The sequence below is a fragment of the Globicephala melas genome, chromosome 3 (assembly GCF_963455315.2).
Source record: "Globicephala melas chromosome 3, mGloMel1.2, whole genome shotgun sequence".
Taxonomy (NCBI): domain Eukaryota; kingdom Metazoa; phylum Chordata; class Mammalia; order Artiodactyla; family Delphinidae; genus Globicephala; species Globicephala melas.
In genome coordinates this window covers 29,465,240-29,485,154 of record NC_083316.1, presented here as the reverse complement: position 1 = coordinate 29,485,154, position 19,915 = coordinate 29,465,240, and the positions used below count along the sequence as shown (strand labels likewise).

At 35.8% G+C, this 19,915-nt stretch overlaps 1 protein-coding gene across 4 annotated transcripts in view; it reads left to right on the top strand.

Moving 5' to 3' along the window:
• The window catches only part of RANBP3L (RAN binding protein 3 like), a 49,128-nt gene extending 31,040 nt beyond the window's left edge, over positions 1-18,088 (top strand). For all 4 annotated transcript variants that reach the window (XM_060295712.2, XM_060295711.2, XM_030843632.3 and 1 more), the window contains 8 exons: positions 2,453-2,556; positions 3,656-3,740; positions 6,309-6,411; positions 6,760-6,890; positions 8,488-8,608; positions 10,256-10,398; positions 13,370-13,559; positions 15,847-18,088. In XM_060295712.2, the coding sequence (XP_060151695.1) occupies positions 2,453-2,556; positions 3,656-3,740; positions 6,309-6,411; positions 6,760-6,890; positions 8,488-8,608; positions 10,256-10,398; positions 13,370-13,559; positions 15,847-15,890 (921 nt within the window). In that variant the 3' untranslated portion in view covers positions 15,891-18,088. The remainder of the gene's footprint in view (positions 1-2,452; positions 2,557-3,655; positions 3,741-6,308; positions 6,412-6,759; positions 6,891-8,487; positions 8,609-10,255; positions 10,399-13,369; positions 13,560-15,846) is intronic.
• The last annotated feature ends 1,827 nt before the right edge of the window (positions 18,089-19,915 follow it).

Here is a 19,915-nt window from a genome sequence, read left to right as displayed (position 1 = left end):
ATCAATTCAGTGAAAATAATCCAATTGGTACTAATCCTACCTTTACTGCTATCTGTGTTTTCATTGACACATGTAAGTGTTAAAATACCAATCATTTAATCAATTCAGTGAAAATAATCCGACTGGTACTAATCCTACCTTTACTGCTATCTAACTGTGTTTGCATTCTTAGACAAAGCACCCAACCTTCTCTTTTTTATCAGTGAAGTGAGGGAGTTGAACTTGGCCAGCATTTACCATCATTTTTTTTTTTTTGCGGTACGCGGGCCTCTCACTGTTGTGACCTCTCCTGTTGCGGAGCACAGGCTCCGGATGCGCAGGCTCAGCGGCCATGGATCACGGGCCTAGCCGCTCCGCGGCATGTGGGATCTTCCCGGACCGGGGCACGAACCCATGTCCCCTGCATCGGCAGGCGGACTGTCAATCACTGCGCTCCCAGGGAAGCCCTACCATCATTTTTATATTTCCAAATCTTTGTCTTTGTTAAGACATGATTTAATGAGACCCATTATGAATTTTAAAAATCATTTCATCATTTATGCATGATATATGATGTGACTTTTAGATATAACATATTTTAAATTTCAAATCAGTATTTTATTAAACATTTTCACTTAAATATAATCATCACTATATTACATAAATTCTTTACCTATTTAAGGAGTGATACATGTTGTTTAATTTGTTTTAAAGTATGCAAGAAAAAGTATTATGTGTTAACTAATTTCTAAAATGTTATTACATTGCTTTTGATTTTGGAATGGCATGTTCTATAAATTATAGATTAAAATTTTTATTGCACATTATGTCAAAAGTTGATCAATATTTATTTTTGCCATGATTTTTTGAAATCCTGCATTGCATGTATTTAAAATAAAATTTGTAACACAATAAAAATAAAGGGGGCTTCCCTGGTGGCGCAGTGGTTGAGAGTCCGCCTGCCGGTGCAGGGGATGCGGGTTCGTGCCCCGGTCCGGGAGGATCCCACATGCCGCGGAGCGGCTAGGCCTGTGAGCCATGGCTGCTGAGCCTGCGCGTCCGGAGCCTGTGCTCCGCAATGGGAGAGGCCACAACAGTGAGAGGCCCGCATAACACAAAAATAAATAAAAATAAAGCATAAGATAAATTTTCAGGCTATTGTTTATAAGCATTTCTTCTTGAATAACTTATTAAGGGCATAGATAGAACTTATTCCTAATAAGTGAAAAGCCTAATTGGATATGCCCATCATTGAATTTTCTCCATTGAATGATGATTTTTGAAGATCTAAAGACAAACTATATATAAGATGTTATGTCAAATGGATAATTAATATGAACCTGCTGTATAAGAAAATAAAATAAAATTCAAAACTTAAAAAAAAAAGATGCTATGTCAGAATTCTGACAAAATGTTATAATTTATAGATCTAGTAAGAATTATCTGTAGGTGAATTTTATAGAACACTTATTTTTATGATCTTTATTAACTTGTATATCAAAATTAGAGCAATTTTCATTCATCCTGTCATTAGTTTTGGTCACTTATTGCATGTAATTCAAATAATATATGCCTAATAACAACTATCTCAACCAACATAGAGTTAAAAACTACCATTTTGGCTGAGATAAATCATCTGAGTGACTGAGTCTTAAGCATGGACTTTGATCTTTGCTAACCAACGGCACATACTCTCTTGACACATATTTCTCAGCTCTCAAATTCTGTTACAAAGGGAAAAATACTCAAAATTATTTTTATTGATTGATATAAAATTAAAGTGGAAACAGACCCCATTTACCTTTAAAGATAGGAAGTCCCTGCAACATCTTTGAAAATCCCTGGTGGAGGAAGGGATGTGTCCACAAAACACTGAGGACACTAGATTAGATAACAGATAGGGGCTCCTTCCAGATCAAAAACTGCTCACTCCTTCATTTATACATTAATGCAGGTAAGGTGCATATGTATATACACATCAGATGGAGTAACTAACTGACTTAGTTACCAGTCGGAAGTTTCTAGAGGAAGAGATGGAGTTTTCTCTCACACTGGGTGGCCATGATGGTGAAGCTCTTAGGGTGTTTCCAGGGATTAAATAGTCCTGAAAGATATTTGCTAATCTAGAAATGAGAATTAACTCCACTTGGCTAAAGGGGTAAAGGTAACAAAAGGAGGTGGGATTTCTGAATGTTCGCGCTCAGTCTGGTGTCAGGCAGACCCAGGCTCGAATATCAGTCCCCTTTCCTTGTTGCCCAGGCCTGCCCCCATTATTTAAGCTTGTTAGGTCAGTTTACTTACCTGTAAAATGTGTTTAATAGAAGTACAAAGTGTATAGAGTTGTTCTGAGGAGCGTATGAAATAATGTATATAAAATGTTTAGGGTAGTACTTGAACAAAGTAAGTTTTCAACACATTTATATATCTAGTAAGGCAGTTTAAATGAACTTTTTGATGGATTTTTTTCTTTCAGATTTCTGAGGAGAACTCCTATTTGCTAAGTGAAAATTTACCAAGTGCCAGAATTTCAGTCCAGCTGTCTACTAACCAGAATTTTTTAGGTCCTACATCAGTAGGGTAAGTTAGTGATGGGGAAACAGGTGGTGTTCTTTCATTCTTGCTCCCTTTTATCATTATAACCATTTCCGGGAAAAAAGTTTCTGACATTGTACAGATAAAATGCCAAGATTTCTGTTTGAAAGGAGATTTTATAAATATACAAATTTAAAATGTTTTTTAAAACATCTCTAATATTTAAATATTATCATATTGATATTGGATCATCTCTATTGTCTTGTTGACTTGGGTAAGTATGTTTCAAATAGGTACAGCTAAATTTTTATTTAGTTAGGCATTAATTATTGGCTAATAGATTAGCCTTTCCATGGCATTCTTTCTTTCCCCTCTTTTAAGTTATTGCTGGCATTATTATTTATTAACATAGGTTGGATAGACAACAAAGAAAGCAGTAGAAATATGCAAAGTGAAAGTTAATATTTCCTAGCATCACCAGTGATGAGGGCATGTTTGATCTGAGAGAAGATTACAACTAGCCGTGGACATTCTGGACTCGCGATTAGGGCCCACGCAGGTACCTCAGCCCTTACCTACTGTGCACGTTGGGGATGCAATAGGGATCCCGGAGTCCATCTGTCAACAAACAGAGGGCTGCATGTCTTTGAGTTTCTCATTATGCAAAACACTTAAAACACTAAAAAAAAGTTTCTGGGAGGGAAAAACCAAATTAAACCACTGCACACTCAAGTATAACTGAGAAGATAGATTGGCTTTGCTTTTGCCCTGAGATCTTGGATCGCTAAAAGCATTGGCCAGTTGGGGAAAAGGAGAGTGGAGACTGGAGACTGGAGACGAGTCAGTGCTGGAAAAGCAAAAAGATAAGGGCTGGGCAGCTCCCCTGTTGATCACACAGCCCGTTTGGACTGGTCTTGGCCAGTGCTGTAAAAGCCGTCAAATATTTTGAATAGCATGCCTGGAAGTACCTATCTCAATTTTTCCATTATTTCTTATTAACTTCAGATAAACAAAAGTTAGCAGATGTTTTTATGCTTTACATAAATCTATTCAATCATCTGATTATTTCATGTGCTAAGGTTTAAAATGGCTATATTTACTGCTACTATATTTAAAATAGCAAATGCTTATTTCTTTTCCTTAGATGTCAACCAAATGAAGATAAGTATTCTTTTCAAAGCTGCAGTTCTGATTTCGTTTTTGGAGAAAACATGGTAGAAAGAGTTTTGGTAAGATTTTGGCAGATGTTTCTATTATTATACAGAGAGCTGTCACTTCAAATTTCTGAAGGCAAATTAATTAAGACAATGTTAAATTGGAGCATACTTTTTAACTCCTGAGTTCAAAGGCACATTTTCTGTCTTTAACTGGAAAGGTTCTCCTGGGAAGCAAGTTCTAGTTGTTAAAATAATAGACAAGAACCACAGAGGAAGGGAATTGTATAATTATAACATTATTACTGATAAGAAATACTAAATACTTCTTTGACTTGCATTAAACCAGAGGTACCCAAGGAAATCCCGGAACTGTCTGCAATAGTTAGATAAACTCAACTGGTCATGATATTTTAATACAGTTTTTCAATAGCATTTTTTATAACAAGATGCATTTAAAATCATTTGCCAAATTTTTCTCATTAACCACAACTTTCCCCTTCAAGATTTTACACTGAAAAGCATTATTATAACTTTTTTCTCTAGCTGTAAGAGGAAAATCATAGTCTTTTACTTGCCTAGGAGAATGTACTTGCCAAGTGGAACCCCCTGATTATTATTACCATCATCCTTAATTAATACTGAGCATCCTCCTACGTGAGGCAGTTGCTGCTCTGTCCTCCACAGGGCACGTTTCTAAAACAGAGCATGATCTACAGTGGGGAATTATACAGCCAAGTGGAAGTTGTGCAGCAAATGTGCCCATGGTTTTATCTGGTCCAACACATCTTTATACTCTTTCCACTTTCACCCAGACCAGAATCTTGGCTGAGACAAGACAAGGAAGCTAGCTTGTCTCAGGGCTATTACATGAAGAATCCCACGGAGGATGTACAGATTTTAAAACCTGTGCAAGGGCTCAGAATAACAAAAGGACCACCAACTCATGAGGCCTGTTTATTCCAAAATTTTAAGGGCTTTCACAAATCAGTTACTTTTAAGATCTAGCTTATTCTACACCTGCCTCAGGCTTAACCCCAATTCCAAGAGAAGTATCACAGCTTCTCAGCTTTGAGGCACCCTTCTGCCACTCCCAAGATGGTCAGCTCCAGCAATCCTAGAGCTGTTGACCTACACCTTTGGATGTGAACCAGAATGGACCAACTTCCAGGCAATATATTTAGGCACATTTATTCTAGATTAGTCGCAGCTTCTGTAAGATGTCACAGACACAAATAAAATACTCTTCAAACCTCATGGGATCAACTTTAACATTCAACTCATTTAACAGACATGGATTGTGTTCTTATGATATATAAAGCATTGGCATTGGTCTCAAGTTTGGTGGCATATTACTATCATCTGGTGAGCCTTCAGAGGACTTATGCCTGGCCATCTCCCCTAACCAATTAGATCAGGATCTCCGTGGGTGAGGCCAGGTGTCAGGAGATTTGAATATACAGCCAGGATTGAAAACCACCTGGGTAAGTGGTTATGCAAAGCTAAAGAAGACCCTGTCCTCTAGAGACGTTTATAGTCCAGTAAGGGAAAGAGAGAGATACCTATACAAATGAACTACAGTGGGAATTACAGATTTGGTGTGAGGAGGTAGGTACCTGTGTGCATTTCCTATGGGCGCTTCAACTTTGACTTACAAAGGAACCTGAGCTTCCTGTCTCCTTAAGCTGATAACATGCTAGGATAGCAGGAGCTGTAGAGATCACCTGTGTTTGTCCTCTAGTTGATCCTGTAATCCTGTGGCTGTGTGATTTGGGGGCCAGGATGCCCTCTTGATTTGTTTGCTGACCATGTGCTTTTAAGAGTGAGTCATTAAACTTTCTGTGCTTTAGTTTCTGTTTTCTTAAAATGGAGATACTTACACCCATCTCTACCAATTTTAACAGATTATCTTGATGTCCAGTTAAATAATGTGAAAGAATCTTGAATTAGTAAGGGAAAAGATATAAACTCAAGTTCTGAAGTATTGTCCAATTCTCCCTGTTCTGCAGGGAGCTATGCAGGGGGCTGTACAGGTTATAAATGGCATGGAAATTACTTGGTCTTTCTTCACACAGGCATTGATTACAACACATGTGCGAATCCCCAGGTACGCAGCCTTAAAAATTGATTGTTGGCAAAAATTGTCTTAGAGGAGAAGTTAGGATTCCTTCTGTAGTGATGATGTGAGACAGCTAGTGGGTTCTTTGGATAACTTTTTAGTTTTTTAAATGAACTGGATAGAAAGAGTGGACTGTTGAGAATACTGAAATACCTTGAAAAAGTGACAACAGCTGCATCTCCCCCTAGGCATCAGGTTGGTGTGGTGGTAGCATGGGACAGCTACTACCTCCTTTTGGGTCTCGAAAAGCTTTCCCATTGCCCCTGGAACTAGATGCCACCTGAAGTAGGCTGGTGGTAACTAGATTGTTTGCTGAGATCAGAACCAAGGTCTTCTAATAATGGGGAGGAAAACCAAGGTCTTCTAATAATGGGGAGGAATTCTCTGTTCAGCACAAAAGGAGCCCAAAACAAAAACAGAGCTTTTGGGTTTGTTTGCCACCCTGAGAAGAACAAAAGTATCTCTTGGCTTACTGCAAATATATGGGGATAAAATTAAGTAATACATCTTTTTCCCCCACTTAGGGTACTCAAAAACTCACTCAGCCTCAACTTGAAAATGATTCATACATCAAGGAAAAACCATTCAAATTCACTTTAAAATTTCCTATCAACGCTCCAAACTCAAGTAAGAATTATTTCATTTGTAAAACATCTGATTCAACTGGTGTACTTCCTGTTTTTCCATGTCATTTGTTTAATATCTATAAAATACAAAAACAATAGCCCTGTGTTTTAAAATGTTTGGTGAAGATTAAAGCATATAAACATGATATATAAGCTTTAATAATTGTTTGACTTAATGATATGTGGGATCATTAAAGAGATCTGCCTCAACTCAAGCAGTTTGATTTTTTGGGAACACTCATTGTTATAAAAAGCTAAGGCTAAATGCATGTTAACAGGGGCAAGAAAGAACTTTCACAGTAGGGAAAATGGGGCGTTTTATGTGTTCTTTCCCCCTATTTTCTCTCAGGAACAGACTCTCTTAAGAATATACCCCTAACTGAATCAGCTGCTGCTTTCTCTTCTAAACCATCACCAAAATGTTTGCTGGAGAAAATTGATGTCATAACCGGGGAGGAGACAGAACACAGTGTGTTAAAGGTCTGTGCCTCATGTATTGCTCTTCCTGGCCGCACCTCCATGTGTGGAATAAGCTACCCTTAGCAGAGACAGCTTGAAAAATAAAGGCAGAAGTATACTTTTCAGAAAGACTGAGATGCTTAAATAAAAATGTTACAGGCTTCCAAGGATTATACCAATATTTTGTTGTATTCTTACATTTATATGTGTAATTTGCAGGAAAATGGATTGCTGTCTTTACAACCACGCCCGTTAGTCCCTTAGAAAGAAGACAACCAAGGACCTTGCCTTAAAACAACCTATATTTTACACTTTTCATGTCAGCTTTTATAATTTGTTGTTATCATATGATTTAAAATTCTATTTACACTGAAAGTTAAAAATGCAGATAAGATGAATTGATTTCAGTTCAAGATAATAAAAGGGTTTTTTGTTTTCCTTTAAAAGTTCCTTTTTTTACATTGAAGTAGGGCTGATTTACAATGTTGTGTTAATTTCTGCTGTACAGCAAAGTGACTCAGTTATACATATATATACATTCTTTTTTAGATTCTTTTTCATTGTGGTTTATCTCAGAATATTGAATATAGCTCCCTGTGCTATGCAGTAGGACCTTGTTGTTTATCCTAAAGGTTCTTTTAAATCAGTTTTGAATTTCACATGAATCAAGAATTTCACAGATGTAGTATATAGTATCACACCTAGGATTCAAATGTTGAGTGGTATAGCTGTCAATCTAGGCATATAAAATGTAATTACTACAACTTAATCATTTTCAACAAAGCACAGATTTCCCTTAGCCTTTCTCCATCTGTTTTACCCCAAACTCTCTTCATTCCTATTTTCTTCCCCCTTGATCTACTGATACACTTACTGTACAAGTGTGTCTCACAGCATAACTCTCAGATCAGATTAATCCCAGATTCACTGAAGTAATCACTAGGGGTGAGGCCCTGACATGATATATTTTTAACAAGTCATCTAGGTGATTCTTGTACATAGTAGTATTTGAGAACCACTGGTAAGCATTAAATTATAGTATGGTACTCTGTGGTATCACATGCTAGTTCGGATGTTGTATTTGCTAAAATTTTTAAAGCATACAAATAATTCCATGATTCCTTAACTTTCAGATAAATTACATAATTCAAATAACATTGTTTAATTTATAAGTTGGTATATACAGATATATTGTTAAGTGAAAAAGAAAGATGTGGAAAGTATTTATGGTATTCTACCATATGGTATTCTATTTTTATAGAAAAAATAGGAGAAAAATATATACATATTGGCATGTATATACACACAAATATCTCTAGAAGGATAAACAAAATATTAGCAACAGTGATTACCTGTTGTAGGGGGTGAAAACTGGTAGATGGGGAACTAGTGTTGCTGGGGTTACTTTTCACTTTGTACATCTTTTTGCTTTTTAATGTTTGAACTATTCAAAAACTGTATTGTTTCAGAAGCTAAGTAAAATTTTAAAGCTGGCTTAGAAATCATTAACAAAGGTTATTCTGGTAAAGTATCAGACAAATAAAAGTGTTATAGCATAGGAAAGAAATCACTTTGAAAAGTTTTCTATATTTTGACATTTTAAAAAATTGTCCTTTAGATAAACTGCAAGCTTTTTATATTCAACAAAACAACACAGTCCTGGATTGAAAGGGGCAGAGGAGCTTTGAGACTGAATGACACAGCAAGCAGTGATTGTGGAACATTCCAGTCAAGACTAAGTAAGGAATCATTTTGTAAAGCGAGTCAGTATTTCTCAGGGAAATTTTTCCAATATAAGTACACATCATTTTCTGGAGATGTGTTATGTGTCAATAAATTAGACTGCTGTCAATAAATTAGACTGCTGTCAGTAAATTAAACAATTTTTTTAATGTACTATAGGAGTTTCCTATTTAAAGTAGGCTCTGATGTCAGACTATACAGGTTCTAGTTCTGGCTCCATTACTAACTGGTGACCTTGGACAAATTACTTACTCTCCTTCTGCCCCAGTTGCATCACTTTAACGTGGAAATAATAGAAGTCCATGACTTAGTGAGTGTGAGAATTCAGTGAGATGATGCACGTAAAGCACCTATGACCGAGCCCAGCAAACACCTAAATAGTAATCATTATTATTTAAAGGAATGTGATGAATTTATTTTTGAAGTGGAATCGTTTTTCTAAAAGAGAATATTTGCCCTGTAATTTATTCTTGGCATTCTAAACACAGTGTGTGGGTTGGGATGAGAGGTCAATTTCCAAGTAAATAAAGGTGTGTGGTTATTGAATCCTTCAGGCAGAGTGTTGGTCAGAATTTGGTCAGCCAAACCAAAAGCCTGAGGAGGTTTCTGGCATCCAAAAGACACACTGGGCATTGTTCAGAGGTCCAAACTGAAAGTAAGCACAGGCAGAGATCTGGGCCGGGGTGGATGGGTTTACTGGTCAATATCAGGTGGTCAAATCTTGTGGAGGAGACCACAAGTAGAAGCTGGTAAATGGATATCTGGTGAGTTTCAGATATCAATCTCAAGAAGTGAGTAAGGAATAGAATAGAGACTAAGAGAGTTAGGAGCACTGGCAAACAGGTTTCTAAATAACCTGACTATCATTCCCAAGGCAGGTATTAGCTGTTTTCTACTCTGGTTTAATTTCACTCCTTCCACTACTTGCCAAAAAAATGCACAAAACAACTTTTCTTTTAATTATACAGGTAATACATGTCCATTACAGAAGACGGAAAATATGGATCGACAAGAAGAAAAAAAATTAAATTACTCATAGGCCTATCTTCCTCTAGTAGCTAGCTTCTGTCAATAAAATATATTCTTAAGGACTTTGTATACAATGAATGTATACAATATATTGAAAAATTTGTGATAAATGGTGTTTATAGTACTTTGTAACCTGATTTTTTCTTTTGCATAGTATGCCATGGTCACCTTTCTACATTAATAATTATCCTTCTTTAGTATTCTTAATGAGTTCATAATATCCTCAATAGCTGTACCATCATTTATTTAACTAATTCCATTTTTTGAATGCTTAAAGTTTTTGTTTCAGTTTTCTCCATTATAAACAATTCTTGGGTAAATATTCTTCAGATCATTATGTCCTCAAAGGAATTCTAAAATTTAACCATTTTTTAATATTATAGTAAAAAAATATAGCATTTTTAGCATTTAAGCTAATAAAAAGGTCCTCCAACATAATAAAGCCCAATTTGGAAACCAAATTATAATCTAGTCAATTAAATTACAATTTAGTAGTGACAATAGAGTCTGAAAAACAACTACCAGATTTATTTGCTTTCCAAAATGGCAAATTCCTCTGAAAGGCTAAGGAATCAACTGCTCTAAAGTCTGATAAATTCATCTTCCTATTTTAGTTATGCACAATCAAGGCAGCCTGAGGCTGATTCTCAATAGTAAACTCTGGGCTCAAATGGAGATTCAAAAAGCAAACCACAACAATTTACGAATAACAGCTACTGATTTAGAAGACTATAACATCAAAGTGTTTTTAATTCAGGTAAGTGACAAATTTCAGTGATAGAGGTTTATCCTACTGTATTTATAGATCTCTGCAGTCACATTTGTTTTTTTCATTTTATTAAAATAACCTATACCATTAGCAAAAAATCAGCCATTTATTATGGTTGTTTACAGTCTAATATAAGACCTAAATTTTGCATGAAATTTAGAGATTAACAACAGTTCAAAGCAGTCAATTGGTACTGGTCCCAAGACATTTGTATTGGTATATGCTGTCAAACCCCTACATTTTTCTTTACTATTAAAATTATGTCAACCATCTTACTAAATTCCAGAGAGACTACTGTCAGGATTGGCTCCTAGGAGGCCAGCAGAATCCACACCCTGATGCTTACACTGCGTGCTGAAATTGAGGCTTTGAAATCACTGGAAGGGAACCAGTGAGAAATGGAAAAACACAGGGCTAGCAAGTTAAAACAACCAGTCCAATAGCAAATTCCAATTCTGGATATGAGTCAGTCTCCAAGGTAACAGGATGGGAGCACAGCTTTAGCTGTTCCGGCAGCAGGAATGCTTGACCTCAAATACAAGATCCAGGCAAAAAAGACAGAGATGACATGAATCAGGCGAGAAAAAAGGCTGGATTTCCCCCATAGGCCGAGTCTCAGAAGACTTGAGAAGACTGAATATCTAAGCAGCTCAGGTAGAAGATGACAATACAAGTAAATTGGCTTCCATATAATAATGAAAAAACAAAAGTTGGCAAGAGCCCACTGATGAAAAACCAAAGGTTTTATTAACTACCTGTAGGTGCACTGTTAGGTATAAGTGATGTTGAGTGTTAAAATCTTAGAGTAAGATGTCTAAACCCTGTTTACCATTTAGGGAGATAATACTGGATACTCTGCTAGGCCAGATGCCCCTGTCTTTGAGTGGGTAAAGCAGCCTGTCTGAGATTGAGACTATGATTAGATTCGATTAGATTTAACTATGACTAGATTCTGCGGCTCAATATCTGGCCCATGCTGACTTTTTAAACTGTAGGATAATTTTTGGAGATTAGCAAACAAAATGCAATAAAAATCACCCAAAATTCCACTCCCAGAGATGGTCACTATTAACATTTTGGTCTTATACTACATTTTAGTATATACATGTATGTGTGGGTACATATATACATGTGTACCATACTGTACATACTGCATGACTTTCAGGCAAGTTATTTAGCCCTCCTAAACCCGATTTTACTCATCTGCCAATGGAAGACAATAATAATATACTTTATAAAGTGATTGAGAAGATTAAATAGCTAACATTTGATTGTGAAATACACATATGTAACCTTTTCACTTATCAATGAAAATGAGTGTTTTCTGTTATTAAATAGTTCATTCTTCAAGAATTCTTTTATAGATGAAAATAAATTCTGTTCTATTATGTACCATAATTTATTCCATTAATCCTGTTTTGTTAAATACTTAGGCAATTTACTATGTTCATTATTATAAATTCTGCAAGGAATTCTCTATGTACATACATGTTAATTCTCTTGGGAAAAGGTTTTGACTTGTCTTGACACATTTATCTCCAGAAAGACTGAGCCAATTTTCATTCTCACCAGCATTTTCTTATGGTACTTCCTGGAAATTATTTTTAAGCATTGCAAATTTGTTGTCCAAAAATATATATATATTATTGTGCTTTTACTTCTTGTTCTGAGTTTCTTGAATGAAAATATCTGAATGAATTTGGCTATATATATATATATATATATATATATATATACACACACACACTAGTGAAAGGCATATTTAAAATTTAATGTAAAAAAGTCAAGGCAGCAGAACTGTATTTATATTTCAATTACATATATTTTCAGTATTTGTTATTAATTAACCTACTGAAGAAAAATTACACCCTTGTACTTAATATAAAAATTAAATTGGTCAAGAGTCAACAAATATTTACTCAACATCTGCTATGTAATATCTAACATAATATGAGAAACAAAAATATTTTATTTAATGTGTATTTTTTTTCCTAAAAATCATTAAGGTAACTTAATAACATACAAAAGAAAAACCATATTTTAAGACCCTTCTCCCCAAAAGTTGGCATGTAGTTGATTCAACCCTCAGTTCTTGGTTTTGAAATATTTGGTAGCTCTCTGAAGGATTAGCAAAGAGAAAAATTTTCCCAGATTTTCTTTGAAATTGTGAAAAGATACAAAAATGTAAGCCACTGACATGTTACCTTAAAGAACACTGACTTTGATGACAAAAACGAAGTCCCAGCCAATCTGTCAACTAGCTGTTTAAATGCAGACAAGCTGTGCCTTTCTGAGCCATAATTTTCTCATCTGTAAAGGGAAAAGGAAACAAGTATTTACTGAATACCTGCACTATGTACTTTTGCTAACATAAATGGAATAAATAACCTAAAGTTTTATTATAAGGATTGAAAAAATAAAAGGATATTATAACAGCAAATGTTATACCAATGTTCTTGTTACCATCATTTTTATATTAATAGCAACTGTAAAAATAGAAAAGTACTGAAAGCAAGGACTTCTGATGTGTTTATGGTACAACATCATAGACTATTCGAATGAGCTCTGCTTTTCTACAGAGCTATGCAGCTTGCAGGGGTGTCTAAGCAAGTGATGTAAAGGAAATGAAAGTCTTTTTCCCCCAACCCTAAAATTTTCTACAGTATAACACAGTGAAGGAAGGATGGTCTTAACAAACAAATTGAAATAGAAAATTTAAATCACAAAATTTCATTTTCTCAATTTAAAATGCACAAATTGGGACCTCATAAAATTATCTGCTCTAGGATTCAATTTGGTTGAAGATGAATTGGCTCTTTACCCTTTAGTTTCTAGGATTATTTATATTCTAGATTTATGTCATATAATTCCTTCCTTATTAATAGTGAAAGGTTACAAATGTGTAAAATGTGGCTATTATTAAGTTACTTATATTAACAACTTAATTTTCCTCTTGCAGGCCAGTGCCAAAGATACAGGATGTATGCATGCAGCAATACATCACCGTCTTGTTGCACTTCGAAGCTTCTATAAGCAGAAAGATGCAAATCAAGCTGAAAGCCAGTCAGAAACAGTCCTCCAACAATTTAACTGTGATAGCTGTGATGAGGATGAGGATGATTTTATCCAAGTCACTAAAACTAGATCAGGTAAAGAACTTTTTTTTTGTTAGTTCAGAGATTTAAGAAAGAAATCTTATTCACAACCCTTTTATATGAAATAGATTTTTAAAAAGTGGAACTTGGGCTTCCCCAGTGGCGCAGTGGTTGGGAGTCCGCCTGCCAATGCAGGGGACACGGGTTCGTGCCCCGGTCCGGGAGGATCCCACGTGCCGCGGAGCGGCTGCGCCCGTGAGCTATGGCCGCTGGGCCTGTGCGTCCGGAGCCTGTGCTCGGCGGCGGGAGGGGCCGCGGCAGTGGGAGGCCCGCGTACCGCAAAAAAAAAAAGTGGAACTTGTCTGTTCAAAGTGGGCAGGGGTTAGAGCCCTAGATGTTTGCATCTGAGAGGTGGGTTTGAAAATCACTGTCTTCTGCATGTGGCCTTCATTGGGATTTCACCAAAAGTCAGCCTTATTGTAATACCTGCACATCATTTGCATATACATTTCATAAAAGACCATATTTACAATGTAAAGTATTAATTGCTACACTGAAACTAACCAATTATTAATATTTCTCTTCACTTGTTCTCATTCTCCTATTATTGGCCATAATAGAAGAAATTATAAATACTCGTAATGGAACCAGCAGGCAAATCTGGCTTATTCCCTTTTTGGAATTTGACTGTTTTATTTTCAAAGACCTTCTTTACCTGGGGCAAAAGGCTCTATTTCTTTTATTACAACCGGATTCATGAATTGAACAAGGTTGCAGTGGAACCACTGGTTAATGGATTTCTAGGTTTTAGTGCTTGTCCTGATGAGTGAATTTAAAACTAAAATTCATCATTATTTTTGGAGAAAACCATTGTCAAGGAAATAATAAGCCCAGCTTTGTGGGTTTTTAAAATAATTTTTGTTGGAGTATCGTTGCTTTACAATGTTGTGTTAGTTTCTACTGTACAGCAAAGTGAATCAGCTATACTTATACATATATCCCCTCTTTTTTGGATTTCCTTCCCATTTAGGTCACTACGGAGCACTAAGTAGAGTTCCCTGAACTATACAGGTTTTCGTTAGTTATCTATTTTATACATAGTATCAATAGTGTATATATGTCAATCCCAATCTCCCAATTCATCCCACCCCCCTTTCCCCCCTTGGTGTCCATACATTTGTTCTCTACATCTGTGTCTCTATTTCTGTTTTGCAAGTGAGATCATCTATACCATCTTTATAGATTCCACATATATGCGTTAATATACGATATTTGTTTTTCTCTTTCTGACTTAACTTCACTCTGTATGACAGTCTCTAGCTCCAGCCACATCTCTGCAAATGACCCAATTTTGTTCCTTTTTACGGCTGAGTAATCCAGCTTTTTCATACAGATGTAGCTATTCCAATAAGTCGTCCAAGTATTTTCAGTAATATTTTCATTTAGCCCTGAATTCTGCTCTACGGAGGACTGACAAAGGACTTACAAAAATAGTGTGTTAGCAGGCATTTTCCCAATTTTTAATCATTTTAAATCTTAAAGCTATTTTAATCATACATAATTTAGGAATCTATCAAACAGCATGTGCAGAACTTGATGAAATAGCTTCCTTGGCCTAATACTAAAAGTGTAGTTAAGAGGAAAGATGCACAGAACATGCAGAGCAGGATCATAACCTGCTAGACTCAGTGAGCCAGAGAACTAAGCGGATATGATTCTTCTTGTTACTATTAAACAAGAGGTTTAATTTTTTTAAAATGTATGAAATGTATAAATAAAAATTATTATAATGTTTATATTGTCACAATAAAATGGGATCTATTAGAAAATGGGTTGGTATCCATGAAAAAATGTTAACTTGCAGTTAGCATTAAATGGCAAAATTATTTCATCAACAAATGACACGTTTATGAATAGAATCTATATTCTACCATATTCCATTTTAGGAAAGGGGTGATATGCAACTATCTTCATACAACATGAGAAACAATGGAAATAAGGCCAAGTAAATGCCAATCTTATGAACCCATCCTCTCCCCTCCTTACTTAGTACTTTCTCTAGGAAGTGTTGCACACAAATGCTAAATGTTATGGAAGCAAAAAAATGTCTGACTTTTTAAACTTTGTTGCCCAGGAATTAAGGAAAGGTTTAATTATCTGAAAATGTCACATTTAAAATTAGGAACATTTCCAAACGTTACTTAAAAATATGCAGATTATATATATTTTTTATTTCCTTGCTAGTAAGCATATTCATGAGTATTCATGTTCAGTTGTATTCCATATTAAACCTAAATGAATACAATATTGTACAATAAATTATTTTAAATTTATATCACAGATTCTTCTAGGTGGACCCACAGACAGTCGGTTGCCTGTTCATGAGTGCTACCTACTATAAACATGAAAACATCTACAAAAAGATCACCTTACTGAAAAACTCTAAGCCATCCTAATAACTAAATGAGAAGATCCTATTCATTCCTGGAACAGTTTTTATAGAAAGGTCCAAGAAATATAATTTGTTGCAATTAAAATGTTTCTCTGTGTAGTATAATAATTCTGAGGTTTTATATTTTGATTATTGTGGAGAAAATGGCAGAATTTAAGAGACACATGGCCTTTGGAAGTTCAAAATTTTTCATTTTTGAAGAAGTTAATTTAGAATAAGATTTGGTAACTAATTTGGACTATTCATCACATTGATGGATACAATAGTTAAAATTATAAATTGCTGGATTTGATAAATATCTAAGATATTTATTTTTTCAGTCATATATTGTCTGGCCATAAAACAAATATTTTACAAAACTTCCAGAGTCATTTCTTTGAAAAATGTTATAACTGCACGTTAACATGTTATTAAATCATGTTTTTCTTCTGGGAAATGTGTATTTTCATTTAACCTTTGGACTTCCTAATTCTATAATATTATATATTCATGGTATGAATTCCTTTAAAGAGAATATCTGTTCTTGCACTTGTATCTATCGCACCTTCTATATGCTTGACTCACGGTCAGTATCCAATATTTGTTGAAGGAATGAACAAAATACATTACCTATGTATCAAAACAGTAACTATACGAAAAGTGAAATATGTTAACTTGTTCTTTGCTTTATTTATGTAATTAAATTGTCATTAATATTCTAGTAGGTGAGGCTGTACAGAGACCTTTTATAGCCAAATGACCTTTTTTTCTTAAATGCCATTATTAAGGTAAAACACAGTAATTTCAACAATTGTGCAACAGAATTTTGATGTTCCTCTTTTGAGATTTGTTTCAGAGACGCTTCAGGAGTTACACAAGTAGGGGCCACCACCTCACTGTGTGCTCACATGATCTCTTTCTTGTGGGAGCACGGGGAGGCGGTAGGGAGAAAAAGACAGCAGGTTCTCTGGTGTCTCTTTTTATAAGGACATTAATCCCATCAGACCAGGGCCCTCATAACCTCATCTAGCCCTAATTACCTCCCAAAGCCCCATCTCCAAATACCATCACATTGTGGGGTAGACTTCAACATATGAATTTTGGGAGAACATAAACATTCAGTCCATAATAAGGAATAATTCACAGTACAAAATGATTTCTGAAAACAGTGACAACATATTTGGGATAAGAGTATAGCTTCATTTCTACTTTGAAGAACAATATTCACATGGAAGTATACATGTGAATACATATTTTTAAAAAGTTACATTACTTTATTATAGTATATACCATAGATAATAGTAAAAGCAATTATATATATGCATTTATTGTCAAATCTAATGCTTGAAAGTTTAGCATATGAAAGTTGAATTACTCTTTTAGACTATAATTTAGCTAGTATGTTATAATTGATGAAAGTTTTGCTTTCCCTATCACTAACTATAACTTAGTAAAATTTAGCTACTGAGTATTTAACTTTCATTAATTCTTCTAGTGACTCCAGAAGAAATACAGTAAATAAAATCCTTTACTTCTAAATTAAGCAATGACTCAGGAAGTGGAGAAGAAAAGTTAATGTAAGAGAGGAAGAGAGAAAAGGTTGAGAGAAGGAAAAAAAAAACAGTAAAGAAGAGCTCTAACATGAAAGGAAGAATAAAAAGAATGGAAAATCAGAAGTTTTAAGTGTTTTCTTTTTAATTCTAAAAGAGTGACTCTGATGCAGAACAAACTCGGAGGAAAATTTTCATTAGAAGCATAATATAAACAGGGAGACATTTGGAGAAGATATTAAAGAATTGGTTCTCTTATAAGATCTTAGCTGATATGGGAACATTGGGATTATGCTAAATTGCTAAAGTAAAGCAGAGAAACAGAGATTTTCCTTATCTTCCTGACATGTTCATTCTTGACCCCTCTTTAGTTGTGGAGATGAATTTTCTCAATGCCTCAAACATTTTATTTAGGGATTATGACATGGCTACTAACAGCAGAAACATGATATTTAGCTTATGACTTTCAACCCATTTCCACTCTGCTATTCCTTCTTATACTGTTTATGCATATATTTAGTAATATTTTGGGGGGTAATAGAAATAGAAACATCTTATAGTTTCTCCTTGTCCTATATCTTCATCTAGCCTTCTCCTTTTTGGCTTTTCTATATCCTTTGCCCACCCCCCCCTTTGTGTGAAGTGATCAATCATATAATGACATTCATTTTCACAAGTTACTAGGTGGGTGATTTCAAAGCATACGTCTTCTTCCATAGAAGCTGATTTTAAATAAATATATTTATTTATTTATTTTTGGTTGCATTGGGTCTTCGTTGCTGTGCGTGGGCTTTCTCTAGTTGAGCGAGCAGGGGCTACTTTCCATTGCGGTGTGTGGGCTTCTCATTGTGGTGGCTTCTCTTGTTGCAGAGCTCAGGCTCTAGGCGCACAGGCTTCAGTAGTTGTGGCACATGGGCTCAGTAGTTGTGGCTTGCGGGCTCTAGAGCGCAGGCTCAGTAGTTGTGGCGCATGGGCTTAGTTGCTCCACGGCATGTGGGATCTTCCCAGACCAGGGCTCAAACTCGTGTCCCCTGCATTGGCAGGCGGATTCTTAACCACTGTGCCACCAGGGAAGTCCCAGAAGCTGCTTTTATTAAAAGTTACTTAGATAAATATTCCCCAAATACACAAGATACACAAGATATATTTAATATGATATCCGATTATATATTATGATAATCTAAACATTCTTTTCTATCAACAGTACTTTTATACCAAGTTATTCAGCTTAATTATAAACCAGCAAAATGTTCTCTCTTAAAATATTTTACAACCATTACTGCCAAAGCCAGGAGCCCTTAGTTGTCAGGGCCTAATATCCTATACAGGCCTTAGAGCACGTGCATGTCAGTTTTTAAAAAGCCAGGGAGGGTGGGGCTTCCCAGTCCGGGAAGATCCCACATGCCGCGGAGTGGCTGGGCCCTTGAGCCATGGCCGCTGAGCCTGCACATCTGGAGCCTGTGCTCCGCAACGGGAGAGGCCACAACAGTGAGAGGCCCACATACCGCAAAAAAAAAAAAAAAAAAAAAAGCCAGGGGCTGGTCGTATATATCTTTCAGAATCAGAATGTACATGAAGTGAGCTGCAGGGGGTTATAGGGATTGGGAAGGATAGATTGTAACCTTTGTAAATCTTCAAGTTGTGAACATCACAGTGATATATAATTTCTTCCCCATAAAATGTTGAGACCAATTAAGCTTGCTTGAGATGTGGCTAGTGGGTAGGCTTGTTCACTAGGAAAGAACACCAGCTTTGTCATAGGTGGGGTTTGAGTTTGAAATTCAATAATACTACAGATTGGGGGCTTCCCTGGTGGTGCAGTGGTTGAGAATCTGCCTGCTAATGCTGGGGACACAGGTTCGAGCCCTGGTCTGGGAAGATCCCACATGCCACGAAGCAACTAGGCCCGTGAGCCACAACTACTGAGCCTGCGCGTCTGGAGCCTGTGCTCCGCAACAAGAGAGGCCACGACAGTGAGAGGTCCGCGCACCGCGGTGAAGAGTGGTCCCCGCTTGCCACAACTAGAGAAAGCCCTCGCACAGAAACAAAGACCCAACACAGCCAAAAATAAAAATAAATATAAAATTAAAATAATACTACAGATTATTTTAGTTGTTTGAGGGTAGTTGAAACTGATATTAAATCCATGAATGCCAACACTTTGGTTTGTTTCGCAATGGCCAGATTATACCCACAGTACTGAGTAATTTTTGACATCATACTTGGAATTGACTAACTCGAATACTTGAACATAGTTGAAATTTCTAAGATGATATTTAGAAACTATGGCATTGGAGGAGTTATTGAAATAACTGGCAAATGTTTAGCCTAAAAAATACTTGATGATATAATAATTTTCAAACAATTAGAGGATTACCAATATTTCTTAATTTCTGCCAATCTAGTGGATGTAAAAGACTACTTCACTA